This window comes from Pangasianodon hypophthalmus, chromosome 24, assembly GCF_027358585.1.
Source record: "Pangasianodon hypophthalmus isolate fPanHyp1 chromosome 24, fPanHyp1.pri, whole genome shotgun sequence".
Classification (NCBI taxonomy): Eukaryota; Metazoa; Chordata; class Actinopteri; order Siluriformes; family Pangasiidae; genus Pangasianodon; species Pangasianodon hypophthalmus.
This window is the reverse complement of record NC_069733.1, coordinates 6171061-6195371: the sequence shown is the minus strand read 5'-3', so window position 1 is coordinate 6195371 and position 24311 is coordinate 6171061. Positions and strand designations below refer to the sequence as shown.

The window sequence follows — 24311 nt, the reverse complement described above, 5'->3', positions numbered from 1 at the left end:
AAGTGAATCATGTGTGTCCAAACCTTGTCTACAAAATCTGGAAAGTTTGGGAAAATAATAAAACATTTTATAATACATTTATGAAATAATTTACATCTGACAGAGAGAGGTTATAAAATAGTTACAGTTATGAACACCAATTCCGTATGCTGAATAAAGTCCAAATTAGAAACATATGCCAGCAAACACAAATATCACACAAATCCAGAGAGAAAATTTGGTTATTTTGCTAACAACAAACAACCTTTCCTAATAGAGCAGATATAATGAGTGTTAGAACAGCCCTTGGCTGATGATTATCTTTTGAAAGCAGGATACAGTAAGTACCAGGTGGAATTTCCTCTAGACTCTGACAAAACACACACAGACACACACACACAGAGAGAGAGAGATACAGACAGACAGACAGATAGAACGAGAGATGTGTAATTTTATTAGAATTCTAATTAATTAATAATGCATATCATTAATTAATATTAATCAGCTAGTTTACCTGCAGTTTTTCCATGTCTTTGCAACTGTCATTTCCTCTTAAAAATGTAAATAACAAGACACATTTTTATGATAGTGAACAACAGACTTCTTGGACCTAAATCATTATCTTTCCAATAAGCCTTAATTTAAACAATATGAAGATATAATAAAAACACAATTGTTCACACACAGTTTCAGGACTTTTTCAGCTGTTTTACCTGTTAGCCTGATACATGCCAGAGGATTATATACTTTTGCTGCAGATGCAGAAAAGACCAAGCCATGGATGTAGAAACATTGCATAAACAATCATGAATGCATATCTGCTTAAATGTGACAAAATATGAAACTAAAATGCATTATGAAATTTGAACAGACCCTAAATCCTAAACATTGAAAGAGAAAGAGGCCAACAAACAGTCAAAAACATGCAGCGATTAAAGCAATGAGCCCTGAGATTTAGTGGTTGGTTAAATGCTCTTAGACTTTGTGGTGCAACAAGGGAACACTGGATAGGAGACAAGCCAGGATCGATTCAAATTAACTGGTCTGCATTTTCTGATTGAAGAAGAGAGGGGTAACAAGTAAAAGAAAAAGAGGGCACATACGTCACAATGATGTCAATGGCTGTCTGTACTGTGAGCTTTTAATCTCAAAGTAAAACTTGCACTGCAGTCTCTAATATACCCTGGTAAGGACCCACAGTCAGGTGATATCTGGTCTGGTTTCATTAAGATAATCCGGCGAATTAATTATTAAACAACCATTGTGATCCCAAATACCAGAGATGTTAAATATGATGAATATCTTGGAATCCAATCAAAAGTGAGATGTAGGTCGTTTTGGTGAAAGTACAAGATGGATGTGAGTGCTGGGATATGCATGAGTGCCTTCTTTTGTGGCTCCTTCCTGTACGATTGATTTGCAAACTATAGGAGAGGAAGCAAGACAGCCTAGAAGATTCCCTGAATCTTAACCCAGAATGATTTGCAAAGTTTAATTTCTTTAATGCTTCCGCTGCTCCACTACTTTTCAGCAAGCATCCTGCTGAAGATGCTGAACATCAATAAGTGAAACCTGCAGTCTAACAGGAAAACACCATGAAAGGAGTGATCTCATTCTACCAGTGACACATATTAGGAGTGAGCATTTGAGTACATTATGCATCTGAAAACACAAAAAATATTATGTAAAGTATAAAACATGACAAGGCATTCTGTTATAGGAAAATAACGATGGGGTGGTGGGATGCAGCTCAAAGGGAAGTGTAGAGCTGTTACTGAAGTATAATTGAAGAGAGCCAAGAACCAAAGTGGTCTTTGCCTAAACTGTAGACACCCCACCTACCTCAACCGAGACTGCCAAGTACCTCTATGAACTAGTAGGACATGGGACAGTAGAAAATAGAGCAGCATTTCATTATAATGATTGTATGGTTTTGTGAGAAGATTTTCTTTTAACAACAATGGAGAATGATAATTTACAAATTACAAAAAAACAAGTGCCACGAATTTAGACATTTTACAGGTATTTTTTTAAAATTCATTAAATGATTAAATTGATTAAATGATATTTTTGCACATGGTCTGCATGAGCTACATGTATATGAAGCAACAAGTTGAAATCAAAGCATTTTTCTTTTGTTTGTACAGAGATATGGTAGAAATATGGTTCTATAATGGAGGTCAGTAAGGCAGTGTTTCAACTGGGATAAAACTAAATAGTGCATCTCCTATTAGTATCATGTTAATGAACTTGTCTTTTTTCAGTTCTGTGAGCAGGGCTGACAGATTCTCTGTATAAGTTCCGCATTTGACAGAGACTTTAAATCAGAAATGTGCCCCACTGTTAACTTGTTTCCTGGAACGGACAGAAAAAAAAAGTAAAACACATCTACCTTTCCTATGTCTGAACATTCTGGGCTAAGTCTTTTTGTTCTCTTTCTGAGTTGCAGCTGGGGTGGGAATTTTGCTGACACCTGGCAACCCTGCCCACAAGCTTTGGTAAGCTGTTCTTTAAAGCTCCACATGAAAGTAAAAATCTTGCAACTTTTTTTTTTTTTTTTGATAAAAAAATTAATATACCACTAATTATTTCTATCTGTTTTTCGTATTAATTTAGGGTGAATTATCTGGTCAATCTGGTCAAAGATGGCTTTCATCACTAATTCTGGTCACTATGAATATTTGGTGATGGCAAATAGCTTGGGAAACATCCCCTTGATCTTACAGTCCTTCATCTAAAATTGTATGAAAGATATGTTGGACAACTTTTCATCACTGTGAAGTTCTCGTGGGTTATGAGGAAAATGAGGAATTGGGAGGTAGGCCTGGGACAACAGCAATTAATTCTCCTTATCTTTCTTTTCTGAGTGCTTTTCAGAGCTTCCTACCGAGGAGCGATCTACGCATTGCCATCCTTCATGCTTCACTCAAGCAGGGCGTGATCTAAGCAGAGAATAAAGGCCTGTCCCAAGTATCAGAGGGTGAGGATCGCTGACTTGGCCAGGCTCTCATTCCTGATTGTTCTGTACTTGCTGTCCCGTACCAAGAGCTTGAGCCCAATGTGCAGCCCAGGGTGCTCTTCCCCCTCCAGCGCCTGGGACAACAAGGCCCCCAGGGGCGAGGGCTCCATGGCGACATAACTTCCTCAAATCCTGGGTATCGGCACCAGTGTTCTCATGGGTTACAAGGAAAATGAGGAATCAGGAAGCAGGCATGGGACAACTCAAGTAGCAATTTATTCTCCTTTTCTTTCTTTTCTGAGCTTTTCAGTGCTTCTTGACTCACAATCTCACACAGAGACAAGTACAAACACAAGTATAAACACACACACACACACAGTTCAGCTCGGCTTTCTCTCCCCACATGCTCATTCGTCTCCCCCTTTATCTCCTCCTTGCTGATCACTGAAACACAAAACACTTTTTAGTAAATCACCCTCAGGTGCAGACTCATCTTTACTGCTCATCTTCATGACTCCACTTTCCCTTCACAAACTGGCACTCAACCACGCCCCTGCCACCACAATCACCTATATAGATTATATTTGGTTTTACTCCCAGCTATTCACTGAACATATCAGGACAATGCCTGAAATGCTTTTAGAGAATGTGCTACTTACTGAGGCTTGGAAATGTGAATTTCATTTCTGGTCTACTTTATCAGTCCAGAGGGGGTCACTATGGATTACAGTAATGTAAAAACTGTTCAGAACTGACCTACTCCCAAGGAGCATTTCGTGAGGACCGCAAGTTCCTATAGACACATTAGAAGATTTAAGAGCAGAGTAGCTAACTTGCATTACCGAAAAGAGGCCCATGTACACTAAGGTAGAATGAATAAGCTGAAGAAATTTTTTGAACCCATCAGCCATGGCCTCATTCTTAATTACCTGGATTCTAAGCTTTCCTTTATCAGATACATAGACACGTCTGACACCCACAGGAGTGGGTGTTATATTAGCCCAATGACTGGGAGAACCTGCCAAGATGTACCTAATGGCTTATTTCTCCCACAAACTTTCTCCAGCCAAGAGAAGCTATAATATTAAGAACAGAAATTTATCATTAAGCTTACTCTGGAGGGGTTGCTCCACTCCTTGGATAAGAATTCATTCTCCATTCTCGGATAAGAATTTGCAGTATTTAAAGAATGCTAAATACTTACCCCTCATCAACCCTTTTGGTCTGATGGTTTTTTTACTATTTAAACTTTTTAACAAGTTTATTTTAAAAATAGTTAAAAACTACTTTAATTATTTTAATTTCTCGATCACAGCTGAGACCAAAAGTTTACATATACCTAGGCTATACATATTCTGGTCACACATTTTACATTACCATATGTTTCCTTTGGCAAGTCAGATAGGGCATCTAAATTACATCAGAGGTAATTTTAAACCAGTCAATTAGAGATTTATTTTTGCTTTAATTCACTATATTAGAATTCCAGTGGGTCAGCAGTTTACATACTACAATTTGACTGTCTCTTTAAAATGAAATATGTGAAATCTGTGTGAAAGATTCCAGAAATTGTTACGTTTAGAAGTTTCTGATCTGCAAATTGTCATAATTAGGAGTTAATTCAGAGTGCATCTATGGCTGTATTCAAGCACCTACCCTTAGGGTCAGTACCTTTTTGCTCTTGATACCATGGGAAAATCCAAGCAATTCTGTCAAGACCTCAGAAAATAAGGCTGGTTCCTCCTTAGGAGCAATTTATGAACAACTGAAGGTACCATGAGCATCTGTACAAACAATTGTATGCAAATATAAAAGTCTTGGGACCACAGAGACACTGCATCATTCAGGAAAAAGCAAAAATTAACCCCCAGGGATCCACAAACTTTGGTCTGAAAACATTGGGTGGCTGCATCATGTTTAAAGTGGGTGTGTTTTGCTGGAAAAGGGACTGGTGCACTTCAGAAAATAGATGCCATCTATTATCTAGATTATCTAGAAATACTGAAGCAATACCTCAAGACATCACCCTCAATCCAGAAGATTAAATCTTGGTCAAAACTGGGTCTTCTAACAGGACAATGATCCTAAGCATACATCCAAAGTTGTAACAAATTTGTTTGACAACAAAGCGAAAGTACTGGAGTGGTTATCCAAAAGCCCTTACCTGAAATTTGTGGAATGAACTGAAAAAGCATGTCTGATCAAGGAAGCTTACACCAGCTCTGTCAGGAGGAATGGGCAATAATTCCTGCAAAATATTGTGAGATGCTTATTGAAGGCTACCCCAAGCATTTGAGCATTTCAAGATCAAGTCATTAAAAGGCAATGCTACCAAATACTAACAAAGTGTATGTAAATGTCTGACCCACTTAAAATCTGATATAGTAAATAAAAATTGAAATAGAGTAAATAAAATCTGAAATCTCTTAGCTATTATTTTGAAATGACCTCTTATGGAAATAAACTATAGACCTGAGAACACTTAAGCAGTTGCCTTTTCCAACTTATACTCCACAAAGTAATTTGATAATTCCTCTCAACTGTAAACTATTCTTACCTATTAGTCAGTATTCTAAACTAATAGCAAGTCCTTTCAACACTGCTCTGTCCCTGAGCACTGTTGGCTAAAATAAACCTAGGTAACACCATATCAAAAGGACAAACTTATTGATCATTTCTCCTCTGGCTGCCTAGTGGAGACCATGACCTAACCCCTAACACGCAGATATTGGAGGACCCTATGGCCAGCAAAGGTCACTGTTGAGTTTCCCCCACATTTAGTCTGTGCAAGCTTAAACCGTTAAGACTTATCTGTTGGGAAACCCCACCCTCTACCTGTGCCTGAACACCCTTGGTCCCACACTGTGGTGTTCCTCTCTTATGGACACACTACCATACTCACAGTTGTGGACAGATATTCCAAGGCTATCAGGTTCATACCATCTTCCTGTCTATATTTTACTTTTGAGACAGCTGAACACCTGCTACAACACATTTTTGCTGCTTCAGGAATTCCAGAGGACATCATTCCTTATAGGGATCCCAGGTTTGGGAGAAATGGAGAAATTATGTGAAAGGGATAATGAAGAATCAAAAATAATAATAAAATAAAACAAATTCTAAGAATATAATAACTCAATCAACAGGAGGAGTGCTCACCGTACTTTCCATGGGCTATGATAGCACAAAACTCATATAATAATAGATAATAGATTAAAATAATAGATTCCTCCACAGATATAACACCTTTTAATGTGTTAGGGAAGGTCAGCAGTCTCCCCTGCCCAATTGCCCAATCTCTCTGCCATGGATAAGTGATTAAGGAGGCGCCAACAGGTCTGGAAAACACCCATTAGCATCTGGTAAATGTTTTCAATGAAAAAAAGGAACATTCAGTTTGCTGTCAAAGGACACCCCAGTTTATCAGCGAGCTGACAATATTTGATTCTGCATAGGACACCCCCTCTCCCTTTGGACATTGAGGGGTATAACATATTAGAATCAGAGAGAGAGTTAAAACATGAGGAATCACAGTGTAAACAGGGCAAAAGATAACCCAAAGAAAAAAACTCATACCACTGTAATGTTTGGCAAGACTTTGCAATTAATAAATCTTTATAGTATTATAGTATATAGTATTTACACTAAGTATCAGAAAGTCTGAAGGTTAACTAGCATAATGGCAGAGGTTGCATTAGAATTCTAGATGGGCATATCTCTGAGGGGCCTGACCCAGAAGCATTTCTCGAGGCCATACTGCTCGCTGTCCACAAGGTATAGCCTACAGCAGTCTTGGCTTCTGGAGCTGAGTAACCTCTTCACAATATATACAGGACCGCCCTCGATTTCTAGCAGGGACAGTGGCTCAGCTCTGGTCACTTGCCTCTGAGCAGTGGAAGACACAAGTTTGAGTAGCGATACATGAAATGTAGGTGCAATTCAGTTTTGAGGTAAAGGTAAGCCACTGGGTTAATTTGAGTATGTTAAAGGGACCAATTCAATTCAATTTTAGTTGTATAGCGCTTTTAACAATGGACATTGTCACAAAACAACTGTACAGAAACACATAAATTCCATATATAAATTTTAAATGTTTAAATTTATCCCAAATGATCAAGCCAGAGGCAACTCCCTGAGACGATATGCGGAAGAAACCTTGAGAGAAACCAGACTCAAAAGGGAACCCATCCTCATCTGGGTGACACCAGATACTTTCATCAACAAAATAGACTATATAATATATAATAATAATTAAGTTTAAGTTAAATTAAGACTTAAATAAAGACTTAAATAATTAAAATTTATTTAATTATTAATAATTTAAAAAGTCCAAAATTAAAACTTAAATAATTTCCCTTCTATAACTGTATACTATAGAGTTAAATAGTGCAATTGTGTAACCAGGAACTTATGAGCTTATGAACAACTTATGAATATGAGCATCAGAGTCATTTCTGAATTCATTATTGTTTTAAATTGAAGTCTTATTTGTTGATGAAAGTCTCAGATGACCAGTCCATCCACCAAAGGGGTAATGGATGCAGCCTGCTTCTCTGGTCTGCTCTGGTCTTTGCCTTCTCATTGCACTCTAAAGATGGATGTACAATGTTCTCAGGCTTGCTGGCTATTTCTCATCCATTCTTCAACCACCAGGACTTCTGAAGGTTCATTGGACCATGGTTGGTATCCTAGGACACACTGAAAGGATGTGAAGCCTGTGGAGGAGCGGATAAGTGAATTTTGTGTGAATTCAGATCCAGTCACGTTGATTCTTGAGACAGTATGATCTCAAAACCCTTCTGCTTTTTCAATTAAGGCATTCTGTTTGTGGGTGGTAATGGAAGACTGATATTTATACATACTTGTTTGCAGTAAGCTCTCCACATGATCAGAGACAATTTCTTCTGGAATTCTGTAATACCTGAAGACATCTTTGAACATGCGTAACTTCTGCTGTCTCTAAAGCATTGTAGTATGGGTAGAGGTTCTAGGAGGCCAGAGAACAGATAAGGGAAGGTTATTCTGACCCGTGTAGATACTGCACATTCTTGGACATACTGTGGGTATGGGTTCCTCTTGTTCCTCTTGTTCCTCTGGTGATCTCTGATTTCCCATCAGATGCAATTGGGCAAAACCTCTGCTGGATATGCAGTGTTAGTTGAAGTGTTCTTCTCAGATAGGTAAAGTCTTCAGACTCAGAGAGGGAGTCAAGATCCATGTGCAGAGGCACTTTAATACAAACTCCAAACATACAAAAAAGCACAGTCCAAATCAAAGTTTGTAACCAGGCAATGGTCAGAACACATGAAATCACAGTGCAAACAGGCAGAAGCATAATCCAAAGAACAAACCAACAAAATAGGCACAGTGTTAAACACAACATAAATGATTAGGAGAATAACAAAGCTCAGAACTTACACAACCATAATGTTTGACAAGACATCACACTGAATGGATGTTTTTTGCATGTTTATGACTAGAGTCAGGGAGTGAAGCAGTAGTGGATTGGCAGAAGCTGACAGGGAGGGATAGTGTCCTTGATTGGTGTTACCTAGGAACACTGATCTAACTTTTGGATTCAGAGATGGAGAGGACAGCTATAAAACCTTGCAGATTGGGAAGGATATGGCCAGGAGGAAAAAAGCTGGGAAGCTGCTAATGACATCGTCAACCCTAGACTCACTAGAGACCACTCTCCTACTAGCCTACTCCCTGCCATAATGTACATAGTATTGGACTATTCAGAGTGGAGGGCTGTTACTGTTACAACCAACCCACCCTCCAAGACCTCCGACTCCAGAATCACCAGTCAACAACCACTCCCCTATCTCCAGTTTCCTCCAACTACAATCACTGCAGCTTGCTGGAAATCTTACCTGTTGCTCATTTAGTTTTTTCAGCATATGTACACCTCTGTTTCTTCTTAAGACTTGAATGATATGTGAATGTGAATGATCTTTGGTGTAATTATTTGTTTTTTCTTCCTTGTTTTGACCTTTTTTGCCTAGTTTGTTGTATCACTCATTGTATAGTTTTTTACCTTTTTGCCTGTTTTTTTTTTTTTTTTTTGGATATTGCTTGCCAGTTTTGTCTAGTGTTTTTTTTATGTAGTATTTAATTTGTGTTCAGGAAAACCTATTTTTGATTCCAGATTTTTCACTGCCACAATGAAGTATTATTGGAGATAGCCAAGATAAACAACTTGAGTATCACACCACCTTGTCATTCATTATATTCCTTGTCATCCCCCCAAAAAAAGCAATGTCCTCTGCCCTGAAAACTTCCCCAAAGCAGAAAACTTAAATGAAAAGCTTTACTTCAAAGGGCTGGTGTGGACTTTATTACAGAAAGCTTCACTATAGCAATTTTTTTTTTTTTTGTTAAATAATGACACTCCTTTAAAAAAACCTTTATTTGTTAGACTTAAATTATATAAGTGTCTGACATACAAGCACCTTTGAGTTAGTTTTGAGTTAGTTGTTATTATAGAACAATAACATATCAGAACAAGTGCATTAATATCTGCCTGTGATTTGCCATTCAGCTGGCAATGCTGTCAGAACTGTGCTTTTATACAGAAATAATCAACATCTTCTGGCCAATCAGATTTGAGAATTTAACATTGCTTTGGTAGGAAATAATGTGAGCACTAATTCATTGAGTTTTCCATTGATTTGGACTTTTTTTCTCTGCCTTTTTTATTTTATTTTATTTTTTTAATCTATCACACATTTCTAAAAGAATAAATATATTATTACTTTGTATGATGGCAGAAGATCTACAGAAGGGCAAGGAAACATGTAAATAAGACAATGATAAGACAAAAGCTATTAAGTTGTGGGACAGCAATGAGGGCTCTTGTGTGTGTTGTAAGGTATTTCTTTTGGTTATATGTGCAGTGTCTTTTAGTAATACATATACAGTAGAATGTACTGCATTTTAATTATACACTTGTTTTACCCCTCCAAACCAAAGGAGATAAAATGGAAAGTGAGTGAAAGCAAAATAGGGAGCTTAAGAATTAAAGGTCGAGGCTCTAAATTGGCTCCCCACAGTTTTCCTCACTTCACCCCCTTGCAATACTTTCCTATTGATATTCAGTGGAAGTGATGTCACGTAAGGAGTAAGGAGACCCTCTGAACCTGCGAAGCCAAAACAACTGAAAAGAAGAATACTGGGAGGAAGTGCACCCAGTCCAAACTCTTCAAGATATTCAGTGTGAAAAGCAAATAACTTTACAGAACTTTACAGTAGAAATAGGAAACTGAAACCCCCCAAATATGTTTACTTGTCAGTGTGGTATTCATTCTTGTAACCTTTTCTAGCTAAACGGTTTTTTTTCTCTCTGAAGCACTTGATTGTGAATTATAGATTAGATTCTGTTATCATACAAATGGATTTTTCCCCGAGGCAAACAGAGCTAAACAGAATGAATGACTGTATAAAACAATGAACATGGGTTAGCCTTATGTACTGGTCGATTGTGTTACAACCTACATAATATTTCTGAAATGCGGCTCTAAGTGATGAATCAAACAAATCACACCTCATTCGATTCACTTAAACGGGTAATTGGAAAGAACCGAATAGGTAGAGTGAGCTGCAGAGCCATTACTGGTTTATTGTTCTGTTAGGGTTTGGTTGAGTGAGCGACCCTAGTGGTTCAAGGCTTTTCGTACGACTTCATTTATATAATAAAATCGTTCAGATGCTCCGGGTTGGTTGCACCCTTTGTCTGTTAGGTGTGTAATCACCAGGGGGCGCTCGGCGCGCTTTCTGTCCCCCCGCAGACACGCACAGAGGTGGAAATCAGCGGGGCGGTCACAGGCCACCCGTGACTCCCGCTCTTAACTTCAAGCGCCGTTAACTTAAAGATCTCTTCATTATTTCCTGTCCTCTGAGCAGAGAGCTGCTGTGACAGGCTCGAACATTAGGAGCCTACACCTAGTGCCCGAGCCAAATCCTTGACCCTCGCTGAAATCAACCTTAATTACGATTAACATGTTTTTTCTTGCAAGTTCTACATCCTCGTTTTAAGGCTGTTGTACTATAGCTGGCGCTTATCTTTGATTTCCGTCCTGATTTTTTTTTTTTTTTTTTGCTCCACGGGCTGCGTGACATGCTGAAGAAATGGGCGCATTTCCTGTAAAATGTATAGGGTTCTGAAAAGAAGCCCTGAAAGGGAAATGATTTTGATACCTCTTCTGCACTGATTGATTATTAGTCATGCCCGCACTTTAATGGGCTCCATTCAATTGGGAAGGTGGAGCACTTGGATGAATTAACATACCCCCCCCCCCCTTCCCCAATCTGTGCTGAAGTGTCTTTGAAAGGGGCAAGGAAAAGGGGGGTCGTGGCTTAACATTATAAAGGAAAAAAATAAGACAGCATCGCTTTCTCGCTGTTTGGATCCGCTGTCTTGACAAGCTTTTGTTAGCCTAAAAAATACGAAGAGCCGAAGGAGCAGAGGATCTAGACGCGCTGTTTCTGGAGAGCACTGTTTTTACCTAATCTATTAAAGAAAAAAATATATATACATATATACACCTATATATAGGCTACATTTTATTTGCTCCACGTGAAAATGAAACTTTTGCCTTTTTCTACTTGGTTGCCGTGCCTCTTGGTGTTCAGCTTGTGTCTGGGCTGCGAGTGCGGCGCTCTGAGGCGGACGGGCAGGTCTAAGAGAGACTTGGTGCGCGCGAGGGAGGCTGTCGGAGTCTCTCCCGGAGCGTGCGGCACGCGGCTGCCGCGGGGCAAGCGCTCTGTGTCCGGAACGGAGCGGCGCGCGGGCCGCCTGCACGCGCGTTTCAGTCAGCCGGGAGAGAGCGCGAGCTCAGCGCTCCGCCGCAACAGTGTTTACTTCAGCGGCAGAGATCAACTGCGGCTTAAACCGAGCGTGGAGGTTCCGCGCGGTAATTTCACCCTGGAGATGTGGATAAAACCTGAGGGCGGTCAGCGCTCTCCAAGTGTGATCGCAGGTTTGCTTACTGCTCCTTCAACATTCCGATGTAATCCTGATATATACTGATTGGATTGTGCACATGCAACTTGCAGGCTGATGTTTGGCGTTTAAAAACATGTAGCTAAATAAATAGAAATGTAATTGCAGGCTATAAGCAATTAACGCCCTTTATTATCAATTATATTTAGTAGTTATCAAACAAAATGGATACGTAGCTTTGAAATACTGCCTTATATACATTAGCGTGTTATATATATGTATATATTTGCGTATTTTACAGAGCCTATGTATTTATGTGCATTTTCTCTTACATTTTTTTGCACCACGTGAAGAAAACAAAACAAAACAGAACAAAACCAACTCGTGGCATTTGACAGGTTAACACTCACGGATTCTGTGGTTCTTTTATTGACACTAAGCTGTGATTTGTCTTCGTTCTCATCTAAATGTCTGCATATTTCTATTTTTACGGTTTGCGCAAGTTGAAGCCGTCATTCTCCAGTGCAGTAACCCGCAAATGCCCCGAAACAACACCAGCGCATTCCCGATGCCAACTTTCTCCTCAATTCATCTTCTTAATTAAAGGCTAATCACATGGTCAGGTAACACTTCATGTGAAGATCAGAATGCGCGATTAACAGGGAGATATTAATAGGGAATGACGTTTTATTTCCGCTAGTTAGTGAAATGTTCATGAATACTCCAGGCTTTAAACGGGACAGCCTAAATTTGAAGTACCTTTATATTTATAGACGACAGCTGAAGACAGACCCAGTGTGTTGGAGAAGTGTCCGCTGCCAAAATTCCGCTAAAATCGCAGCTCGTCTTTTTTGAATCTGTATGGAAGACGTCATCGCTTTGATGCGTAATATGGCCCCGCCCCTTATACCATGATCGGCATGATAACAAATTTCACTTTTAGTTTAAATCAAGTTTCTTTTGCTACATTCCTTAAATAATCCATAAATTCAACAAATGGAGGCGCTTATTTATTTGTTGGACCAGTAATAAAACAAATGGCATGGCGATATAAAAAATATTTTTTTTTTTCTTAACAAATGATACCAAATAGCCTTCATGAACTATAGTAAGATGTTTTGGTCTGGGCGCCGTATTAGTTGTTTTTTTTTTATTTATTTTTTTATGTAAACATGACTATTTACTTTCTATTTGTCAAGAATTAACTTGTCAAGGTTCTTGTCTTCATTTTGTTCTTGTTTTCAAATGGCAAGAACTGGTTGTTGTTAACTGGTTGTGCGTGCAGGTTTTGCCTCATTTTCCCTCATTATGAGAGAATTTAGATTAGACCTCATTACTGCTTAATCCAAACAATTTTAGTGAGCAATTCTAATGTGTTATTACTTATTCAAAAATATTATTACACTGATTCTAATTAGAACAGAAATGAAAAACATCTAAAATACAGAACTCACTGATTCAGATTTGGCATATCTTAAACAGCTTAATCAGCACTGTATGATTTGTCAGACTGTAACATATTTCGTATATAAAAAGCACAAAATGAATGTACTAAATATCTGCACATCAGACCAATGTTTTAAATGCACAATGAATCATTGTAGACAGTCCTAGAAAACTAAAATAAAAGAAAGTTTAACAAGCATGAAAGGGGATGAGGGTTAATCTTTTTTTAAATTATCATTTTATTTTAATTTAAACAATTTAAACAAAGTCTATAATTATTTTTATTTTGTTTTAAGCAATAATAATTGATGCATCAGGTGGAGATGAGTACACATATACAATTCTGAATATTTGCCTTTCCATATTAGCAAATGTCAAGAAACAACAGATATGTGGCCCAACAGCACCGAATCTAAACAAAGTCTTAACGCTGTAAATTCATCATTTATTATTCAGTTATTTTTTTAAACATATTATGCAGTACAGACTCTGAAACTAATCAGAAATATAGGTACAGAAGAATGAGGAAAGTAAGTCTGGGGATTAAAGGGGTTAATTTGTTTGAATCAATCTCATTATAGATGTAGCCTTAAATTTCACATTACACATTCTCAACATTTTTTCCTTCCTGTGCTGTGGTACAGTAAGCCAGTAATTCACAGCTTGACAGAGGCACATTATCTGCAAATTACAGTGTTTTATGAAGGCATAGTTTGAAAGTGGCACTCTTTATGGCTTAAGCGGTAAAATTAGTGCCTTGTCCATCTTTTCATCAAGTGTTTTTTTTTATTATTATTGCTTTACATTAAGATGTTATTTTCTTCAAGACAAAAGCCATCAAATGGAGCCAGTGAATCAGATCCCATACACTAGATGTGCACATAGAGAGGAAAGCGGCAGATTGTGCCCTATCTTTAAACATGTAGCATAAGTAGTAGAATAGAATCTCTTAGTCGCTTCAAAGGTCAGTCACAGAGGTGGCCATATCATATAACGTTAGTTTGGATTAGTTTAGATGTAGTTTTCATAATTCAGTTTTGCATTCTAAAGTATACAAAGCTGCATAGAGAGCTCTCATATGACCAGATAGCACATGATTATAAAGTGTACATAACAATATAACAATATAACAATACTGATTCATTTCTGGACCCATCAGAATTTTCATACTTTCTTGAATAGACACATAATAGTGACAGCAGAGGGAATTTGTGTGTGTTTTTTTTCATAATGAATTTAAAGGTTTTCACTAAGCATATGATTTAATATCATAGTAAGTTATGAGTCTTGAAAAAACACACACATCCAGCATGGAAGACCCAGGCGTGAGACTTATTCTCAGACAGAAATGCTTCTTGTGTCTCTCATTTGGCAATACTAACTGTGTTGTGCTCTGTCCATGGTGCTGAGATGCAATGCACTTCAAATAAACACATTACTGAACCTAAGATTGATCATATTTTAGATGATACTGTGTCATTTAGCTCAAATGCCAACCTTAATCTCTGTGATCTTCACATTCCATACCATCGCTATCAAAAGAAAAGACAATGCAATTCTCTCTGCATTGTTTTTGTCCATCTGTGCCCCATTTTTTTTGCCTCCACTGACACCCTTACACGTGCAAAGTTTGGAGCTGGCATAATTTTTACCTGTTTGTTATTTGCCACTTAGTGGTCTCATTCCAGGATTTCGCAGATTGTAATTTCCTCACTTTTATGGCACAATTTATTTTTATAGTAGCTGGCAGTGCTTTTGCGGGCAGCAGAGGAGCATGAGGGAGGCTGCAGGCTCTTGTGTGCCCATTTCTGCCCCAAATCTGGGGCTTCTCTCTTAATGTGAATAATCTTTTTGTAATGCTAGTGGTCAGAATGAAAAAAAGGGAAAGCTCATTAAAGTGAGCAACGCTTCAACTAGTTCAAGCTGTTTGAGGAAAATTTGCCACGTTGAGGAGATTCATATACATTTCCTTCCCTTATTCTAATTTTTTTAAATTGTTAGACATACTGTAAGAAATTAATGGTTTAAATATCTGTTTATTAAAATTTCTGATTTTGTTAGGGTTAGTGGCAAAAGCTAGTTGAGCTCTGTGTAAGCATGTGTGCATGCACACTAACACTAACACACAAAAGCTGACATTTTTTTCCCTGCTACCCTGGTAACACTTTACAGCTTATTTGGCCTACAGGTTTTTTACCAATTACTTCTAGCAAACATTCTTCTCACAGCTATGTGAGAAGAGGGAACATTCCTCACACAGTGAGAAGGCGCAGACTGTGTACACAGCACTAGACCGAGGGTCACAAAGCCACCCATCCCTCTTTTTGCCTCCTGTGCATCTCCCTGAACTGCAACTGTGTCACACACCAGCACCCCGAAACTTGGTGGGCTGTATTATGAATCTACTTTCAGATTACCAGTGGCAAGTAGTACTAGACAGAAGTTTGATCATCACCTACATAGACATAGAGAGCACATTTCTTAAACATGCTCTAATTAACAGTTATTATCTTATCCTCATTAATTGCCAATCCTATTAATTTTTATATTCACCTAGGACCATAATTTAAATTTACATTCACTTTTATTAATGTTTTAACAGATATGGTATATTAAACCATTTCTATTTGCAGAACTCATACATTATTTTTAAATTACTTTTTGATCTTTGCAATTTGCAATTTGTTTAGTCCAATCTAATTGTTTATTTTTTTCAGATGGAAATCCCCAAGCAGTTGCAGATTTTAACATTTAACATGTAGTTAACCTAATTCCCACTGACTGGCTCAGTCCTCTTTCAGGATTACTGCTGTTTTATTTACTTTCACTTTTTCCATGAAAGAAATATTCTCACTAGATGTAAGAATACGTTGCCTGCCTGAGACTAACACACATTTTCCAAATGAAACAGGAAAAGAGAGTTTCTCTTATCATAATAAGGTCTTTGCTGAAAAAGGACCATTTTTTATTTCAAACCAGCCCAACTGCTGAGGCATATTTCTTGAAAATAGACTGAAAGTTCATATAACCTTTGGTCTGTTGATACAAGACCACAGTGTTGGAGTTTGATTGCTAGCAGATGCCTTGCTGTCGGCTTGCAGTCCTTGGACTACACTGTTTTAAAAAGTTCAACCATGGGAACTGCACGGTGTTCCTCACTTTGCTGCACTGGCACACATGCAGTCTCACATTGTTCTTCACAGGACATAGTAAACCAGAAATAGTAAGAGTGAAAATAACAGTGCATGTTTAAGATCATGTGTCTTTAATATGGTAAGCAATTAATATTCCTTTTGTTGGCCAAGGAAATTGACAGTTTACATGTTTGCAGTGTAAATTGTTAGAAAAAAAGGTTAAAACTAGAACCCTTAGCGGTTCTTTGGTTTGTTCCTCTGTGGGATACGTTAAAGGTTCTATATCCTTATCCAAAAGGATTCAAAGTAGAACCTTATTAGGGGCAAACTTCTAACTATTTAAAGAGCCCTTTTTTTAAGAGCAGTTGTATCAAAATGTGCTATTAGATCTGTGTAGCCATGACCTATGGGTGACTAGTACTTAGTCTAACTTACTCTTCTTCCATTTAGGGCTCTATGACAAATGCTTCTATGCATCCTGTGATCGAGGCTGGTTACTAGGCATCAGACCTGTTCAAGGAAACAGGGACCCTCGTTTCTTCTTCTCCCTCAAAACAGACCGAGCGCACAAGGTTACCACAGTCACCTCCAATGCTCCCTACTCCCCCAACCACTGGCACCATCTGGCTGTCACCTACAATGGCCTCCATATGAAGCTCTACCTGAATGGGGCTCAAGTGGCTGTAAGCCGAGAACAGTCTGGTGAGGTCTTTAGCCCCCTTACAAAAAAGTGCAAGGTGCTAATGATAGGTGGCAATGCTCTCAACCACAACTACAGAGGGACACTGGAGCACCTGAGCCTATGGAAAGAAGCCCTGGCCCAGCACAGAATCATCCAGTACATGCAGAGCCCTCGACATGAGTACCAAGATGACCTTTCCCAAGTTGTCATTTATGAGAACTTTGAAAATGCATCTCGGAAATGGCTGACAGTGAAAGATGGGAGCTTTCCCCAAATGGGGATTTCTGACCGTACATTGACAGCCGATCTTGGTGGCTCTGTGGAAACTGCACTGGTTCCTCCACCATGTGGACAGACAATCTGTGACAATGTGGAGGTAGTAACAAACTACAACCGCTTATGGACCTTTCGCAAGCCAAAGACGGTGCGTTACCGATTGGTGAACGTGTACGATGATGAAGGCCGGTGGCCAACGGTTACAGAGCACCAGATCAACCTCCAGCACCAGCATCTAAACAAAGCTTTCCGCATCTACAACATCACCTGGGAGCGCACTGTGCACAATGTCTACAACTCCTCCTTACGCAACCGCCTGGTTCTTGCTAACTGTGACATCAGCAAAGTAGGCGACGAAGAGTGTGACCCAGAATGCAACCACACACTCACTGGTTTTGATGCAGGCTACTGCAGGAGGCAAACCATCAGCTGTCCTGAGCACAAAATAGGGAACAAAGTGTGTGATCCTGAGTGTAACTGGGATAATTTCAACTATGACCAGGGTGACTGCTGTGACCCAAACATCACTGATGTCACAAAAACCTGCTTTAATCCTGCATCACACTACAGGTAAGCCTGAGGATTTTTGGTATTTCTACAAGTTAATTAGAAGTCTGCAGAGTGGTATGATGAGTATGAGTACAATTTTAAATATCCAAAACATTTCTGATTTGGAGTTAAGCAGGGAATAAAACATTGGATGTGTGTAGTGTCAGTCTCTGTTCTGTATTTTGGTGTTCACTAGCAGTGCGTGTTTCTCAGGTCCTCTGTGGCCCTCTGTGCCATTCATTCAAAGCTAAGCAACCAGCCCCTTTTTGCTTTGCTGCTGAAACAAAGTACTTCTGCTGATTGGCTGGGAAGAAAGGAGATGTTCTTTTATTTGATGTTCTTTTATTTTATTCTGTGGCCTTTTATTTGAGCTTTGTAAAAGTGGATTGATATGGAGTAAGTGGGAATGGAAACTTTGTTCCTCCTGGACACCACTGAGAGCAAGTTACAATTCAGAGTAGGAACTTGTACAGTATTAATTACATTAGTGGAAGCTCTTCTGGGAATACCATTCAAGAACATTAAAAAAAAATGTTGAGATTTGTGGTGGGGGTGATACTAATAGAGGAAAATTAAGCTCATAGGAAATGTTTATGGAGAACGATAGCTTCTTTAAAAAGTGGATTAAAAAAACCCTACATATTTACATGAATGTTTTTTTTGTGTGGTTTTGTTGATGTTATCTTAGTAATCATGATTATATTCATGTTTGTGTCTGTGACTGTTGGTGATCCTTTTTTTTAATTGAGCCTTGAAAATATTACCTCACTTCAATAGGCTACTGGTTGTAAATTACATAATGCACTCTTTTTTGCTCTGTTGTGTCATCTTCAGAATCACAATTGGTTATTACATGGCTCTGTGTGTGTGTGCGTGTGTGCATGCGTGTGTGTGTGTGCGTGTGATTGTGCATGTGTGCATGCGTGTGCGAGTGTGATTGTGTGAGGAGGTTAAAGCATGTGAGTCAACCAAAAAGAAAAGAGCTCTCCAACTTGCTGCTTGTTTTGATTTGATTATGGTATGTCTGGAGTACTTTGCCGAGGGCTGCATAACAAAATGATTTGACATTCCTTTCTGATTGTTGAAGAATGCATGAACAGAAAATTGTGCAAGAATAGAATAACAGACTTGAATGCTGTTGTGTATCTGTTTACCTAATGCCAGTATTTTGTCTGTGTGACATGTCTGTGTACAAACAGACATGTCAAATGTGTGGGTGTGGGTGTGTATGCATATACATACTGAAATTGTTTTATATTTTTACATTTTAGATTCACTGATTAGGAAATGATACCACCAGATTTTAGAATTTAATCTTATAATGGAAATATATAGCATCTTACCGAAGCATTTATAAAGTCACTTATGTCATGTCTGCTTATGTCTGCTTCCCAGAGTGTTGTGTATTTGTCTTTGCACCACAGAATTCAGCTAGAGAGCCCTGAGACTCGTGCTTTCCATCATTAACTTGATGTCAGTGGACCCCAAACTTTACAAGTTGTGTCTGAATTGGAGCCACATACCTTGTAAAGCAGGGTCTCTACATGGTTTTGGCTTGATCAAGGATATTGGGAGAGAGACATACTCACTTTAAAGAGTCTGATGGGCTCATAAAAGCACCTGTTGCCAGAAGTGAGATGAATTGGAGAGAATCTGCTTACACTTTCTTCCTGCAAATAAATGCAAATACACACAGACATAAGCATGCAGGCATATGAATGAGCATGTAGCCTGCAGTGTTTAGAAGTGTGTTGAGGATAGCTGATCCCTGGGGACAGTGGGATTTCCTCTTGTTAAATAGCAATAATTAAATAGGCCTTTAGCGTGCCATTATGAGCAGAGTTGATTAATTTGTCTGAGAAGTTTGAGGAGCTCCTTTCATGCAGAACTAAAGAGGGAGAGTAGGGGAGGGGAACTCTTTCCCGCTGTGGCCACACTATACACACAATACTGAACATTTATCATTCCTGTATGGATTTACAGTATTATTATGCACTTTTGTAGTTAGCTTCCTTACAGTATGTTGAAATGAATATTTATAATCATTTTAAACTTTCACAGCCAGGATTTTCCCACTCACGTGCTGTCTCATGTTGATCTTATAGTTGGCCATAAATCTGTGTGATTTACTGTAAGAATGCTCTTGTGTTGCCTATTCTCTTATCATCTTTATGGTCTGCTTTCATGTAATAATGTTATTTCTGGTCTGCTGTCATGTAATAATGAGATCATCTGCACATTTCTCTGTGCACCTGCAAAACCTTGTGTACGTGTTTGACAGCATCTCAGATGCATGTGGGACTGATAAAAGGAACAATGAAAGTGCTCTGAAAATGACTGTTTCCTCAGCCAAGTGGTGAGACAGTGCCATATCAACCCACCTCATGCAGCTGCACACAAAGCCTCATGTGCTACATCTGTACATGTGGGCATTTTTATAGATTTTATTGAATAATACATGGGTGTCAATGGACAGAGCTGTAATCATGCATTTAATACAGGTTATATATAAATGCTTCAACATAGCAGGCTGAGAACATGGAATGCAGTTGACAGAACTTTTTTAGCCCAGTGACTCTTTTCTTATTGTAATGGACTAAGCATTAAATTAAAGGAATAGGTCAGCATTTTTTTTTTCAACATTTCAGTCATTACTGACCACATCTGTAGTGTATGTACAATTATCACAGGTCATTTTGATACTTTTCTCCTGTACTGGAAACTGTATTGGAAGTTTAGGGGCTGTTGTTAAATTTTATCAATACATTTTTCAAATATGCAACAATATAACAATTACTATCTAGAGGTTTTAGTATGAGATTAAAGTATGAAGTTATTCTGATGTAGTTCTAGCCAATTTTGGACTACTGGAGCAAAACAGTAAAAAGTAATTCACATTGCTTATGCTTCTCCTGCATGATCAAGCCAAAACTAAGCCACTTCTGTGTTTATGTGTCTATCATGAATGTCTTGTACAAAAACACATGTTTCACATTTATATTTACTGACTGAACCAGCAACTGCCCTTAGAATTCTATTATGAGTGAGTTTCTGGACTTTCAGGGTAACGTTTGCATTCTTGTTCATGTTAATCGCCCATGTCCTGCAGATGTGGTAGATAAAAATTAGCTTGAGAAAAATATATATAATTACTATTCCTTTAATTCTTTGCATTCATTTGAGTCTATTTTATACCAGCCCAAAGTAAATACACTCATATAAGCACCCTGAACAGGTGATTTTTTTTTATGTGGTCTTATATAAAGGGCTAAAAAGTCAGTGCTGTCAGTGTCACTCAGTTCCCCTTTGCTCTAGAACAAGAGAAAGAAAAAAAAAACACTTGGCAATGCCCTTCCACTGCTGCATGCATACTTTGGCCAGCTACAACCCTTGTCTTCTGTTTGTATCATAGTTTGATATCCACATCTGATTCATGTTGAGTTTTTGCAAGTGAGCCAGTGGCTTAAATTGAATGAATCAGATTTGCATTGACCTAGAGTAGTAGAGCGTTGCTTAAAAAAAAAAAGAAAGAAAAAAAACAAGCTCTTTCTTGCACTTGTTCTGTAGCTGAACTGTTCATCTTCCTGCTAAACTCGCTGACCCATTTTGTACCATTCTGTACAGCCAGCTAAATATTTTCATAAAAAATAATGAAATTCCTGAAATTATTAGGAGGAATCATTATATCATCTTTTCTCAACAGACATGTTCTTCATGCCAGCTATTCAGTTTTCACAGGCTGTTTTCTAATGGCCTTTGTTAAAGACCCCCTGTGAAATTTTCTCTTACTTGGCTATTTGTTAAAATTTGGCCTCAATGGCTGTTTAACTTGGCCTGAAAAATATCTTAGCTTGAAAAATATCTTTTTTCTCTCTGTTATCATCTCAGGTTCAGGTAATGGCAAGAGCTGGAGAAGAGACCCTGCCAATTTGCTTGTGAGACAGACAATAAGCAGAGTCTAATTCTCCACAATTGTATGGCTGGAGTTATACAACAACGTGATCATTTGGACAAATTCAGAAAAGGGGTATTAACATCATCTTAGATGGAAACAAGCCCAGTAAATGGTCCAAAATTTTGTAGCAGTTAAAGCATGATTGTGTCTGGAACTGAAACATGGTGAGATTGAAACCTGTTATCCTCGAAAGTACGGACAAAGAGTTTTTTTTTCAATGTCGTATTCCAATATCCCTTCTGCTTTTACTTGTTTGGTGCCAAACTAAGAACAGATCTCCCTGTGGGCTCACGTATTGATTATTCTCATCCATTCTTCTTTTTCTTTAGCGAAAGTGTGTACACAGCAAAAAATTCCAACTCTTGATTTAACAAAGTGTTTATATGAGTGCAGAATGGGAACAACTGAATACTGTAAGAGTTTATTCAACACTTGAAGGTGTTAATTCAACACTGGGGATTTTGCTGTGATATGCCACCAGAAGATCCCTCACTTTTGTCCAGCTTGTCAATGCATGTGCTGGCTTGTAACACCGTCACCACAACTAAGCACACCTCTAACTGGACACACACGGTAGCTGGTATTTGTCTTCAAGAACACTATGTATACTAGGCATGAAATTACTTTTGTTTAATAAAATGTAAGCAGTTTTCCACTTAGAGAACTTTAGAGCTGTATACGAATGGGATCCAGATGAAGTTTAAACATTTTTCAGCAATATTTTACATTGTTTGAAATGTCACAGGCACTCATGATGGAGAATGATGTCTTCTTAGGACAAAGGTCTGGAGCTTAGGAGAGGAAAAAGATCCTCATGTTTCACCTTTAAAAAAAGAATGCTTCCTTTAAATAATATTTCATCAAAGACTACTAGAAACTTTTATAATAATACTTCGGCCTACACAAGATTTTTTGCAGTGCTTATGAAACACTGCTTGGTTGGTCTTTGTAGTGAACTGGACAACAGATGTTCTTAAAGGGAGGAATGAGGTACTGGCTGTTTTTCTGAATGGCAGTTTGGGGGGTGAGAGGGAGAGTTGGAAGTGGGGGTTGAGCATGACTTTTCTTTATTTTGCTCGAGCATTTTTCAAAAGGGGAAATGTTTTGAGAAGAATTGAGTGGGGCCCTCCTGTAAGAAACTCACAGAGACATGAGGAGGTGAGAAAGCTGATATAAAACACTATAAATCTTTGCAGATATGAATTAATTCAGTGATGGGATCTCATTCTGCTAAGCCCATGGAACAAACAGAGGCATATTTCTTCAGCAAATAGAATTTATCATCACAAGGCCACAAGCTACGATTAGGTAAAACAGTAATAAAACAATACATGTATAATCATGTCCTAAATTAAATGTTAAACAGATACAGATAGTGGCATTGCATACCACTTATATTATATACAGTATGCATAGTTACTGAAGATGTATAAATGAACAAACGAACGAACGAATGAATGAGGCTAGACAGTTGAAGAGGTCAGAGGGCAGGAGAGCTTGACCGGGTATAATTGGTGGAAACTGTGGAAGTGGTTGTGCTTACAGTCTTTGCAGAGATGAATTAATTCACTGATGGAATCTCATGCTGCTTAACCTATAGAATACGTATATAGAGGCATATTTTTACAGTAAAGCAGAATTTATCATCACAAGGCCACTTGTAGGACATCTATGACTAGGAAAAGGAGTGATAAAAGAATAACATGTCTAATCATGTACTAAATTAAATGTTAAACATCTTAAAGGGACTGTGGTTGCATCCATCCAGAAGAAACAATGCATTCCTAACTAGACAAGGCCAGTGACCTCTGACATCAGAGCTGGCCTTAGACCTCTGCTCAAATTTTATTCCAAATACAAACTCCCAGTGTGGCCTCATAAGTCTCACAAGGACCATTAAATTACAGAACACTTACTGATGCCCACACTGTGTGTATATATCCAGGGTCCTATTCCTCCATCAGCCTTTCTGCTAAATGTGATTAATTATATTGCTATAATTATGATTAGTTCAGTTTAAAACTCATACAGATTTCAATCATTACAATGCCTCTTCATGTCAGGCTTTGGCAAACTTACTGGAAATGAAGCAGCTAGGTTGAAGTCATGAACAGAGGTTTATTTAGAAACACTACAAAAGGCACATGGTCCAAAATGTGAAGCAAAAGAGTAGTCCAAAAGTCAGGTAAAAAACTTTGGTCAGATATGATGCTTGCGGGACAAAGACCATGCTGGTTAAGATGAATGAGGACCTGCTAATGTTTTCAGGGGCATAGGGGAAGGGTTATTATTTCATTTTAAAAAAAATTAAAAGGAAGCTTTTCTTCTTTTCTTCAGCTTTAGGCCATGCCCATTTCAGTTTTAAATCCAAACACAGATACAGATAT

At 38.3% G+C, this 24311-nt stretch overlaps 1 protein-coding gene across 1 annotated transcript in view; it reads left to right on the top strand.

Annotated features, from left to right (window-relative positions):
- The first annotated feature begins 10677 nt into the window (after positions 1-10677).
- pappab (pregnancy-associated plasma protein A, pappalysin 1b) overlaps positions 10678-24311 on the top strand; it is a 67637-nt gene continuing 54003 nt past the window's right edge. The window contains exons 1-2 of the mRNA XM_053229071.1: positions 10678-11919; positions 16913-17990. Of these exons, the coding sequence (XP_053085046.1) occupies positions 11523-11919; positions 16913-17990 (1475 nt within the window). The 5' untranslated portion in view covers positions 10678-11522. The remainder of the gene's footprint in view (positions 11920-16912; positions 17991-24311) is intronic.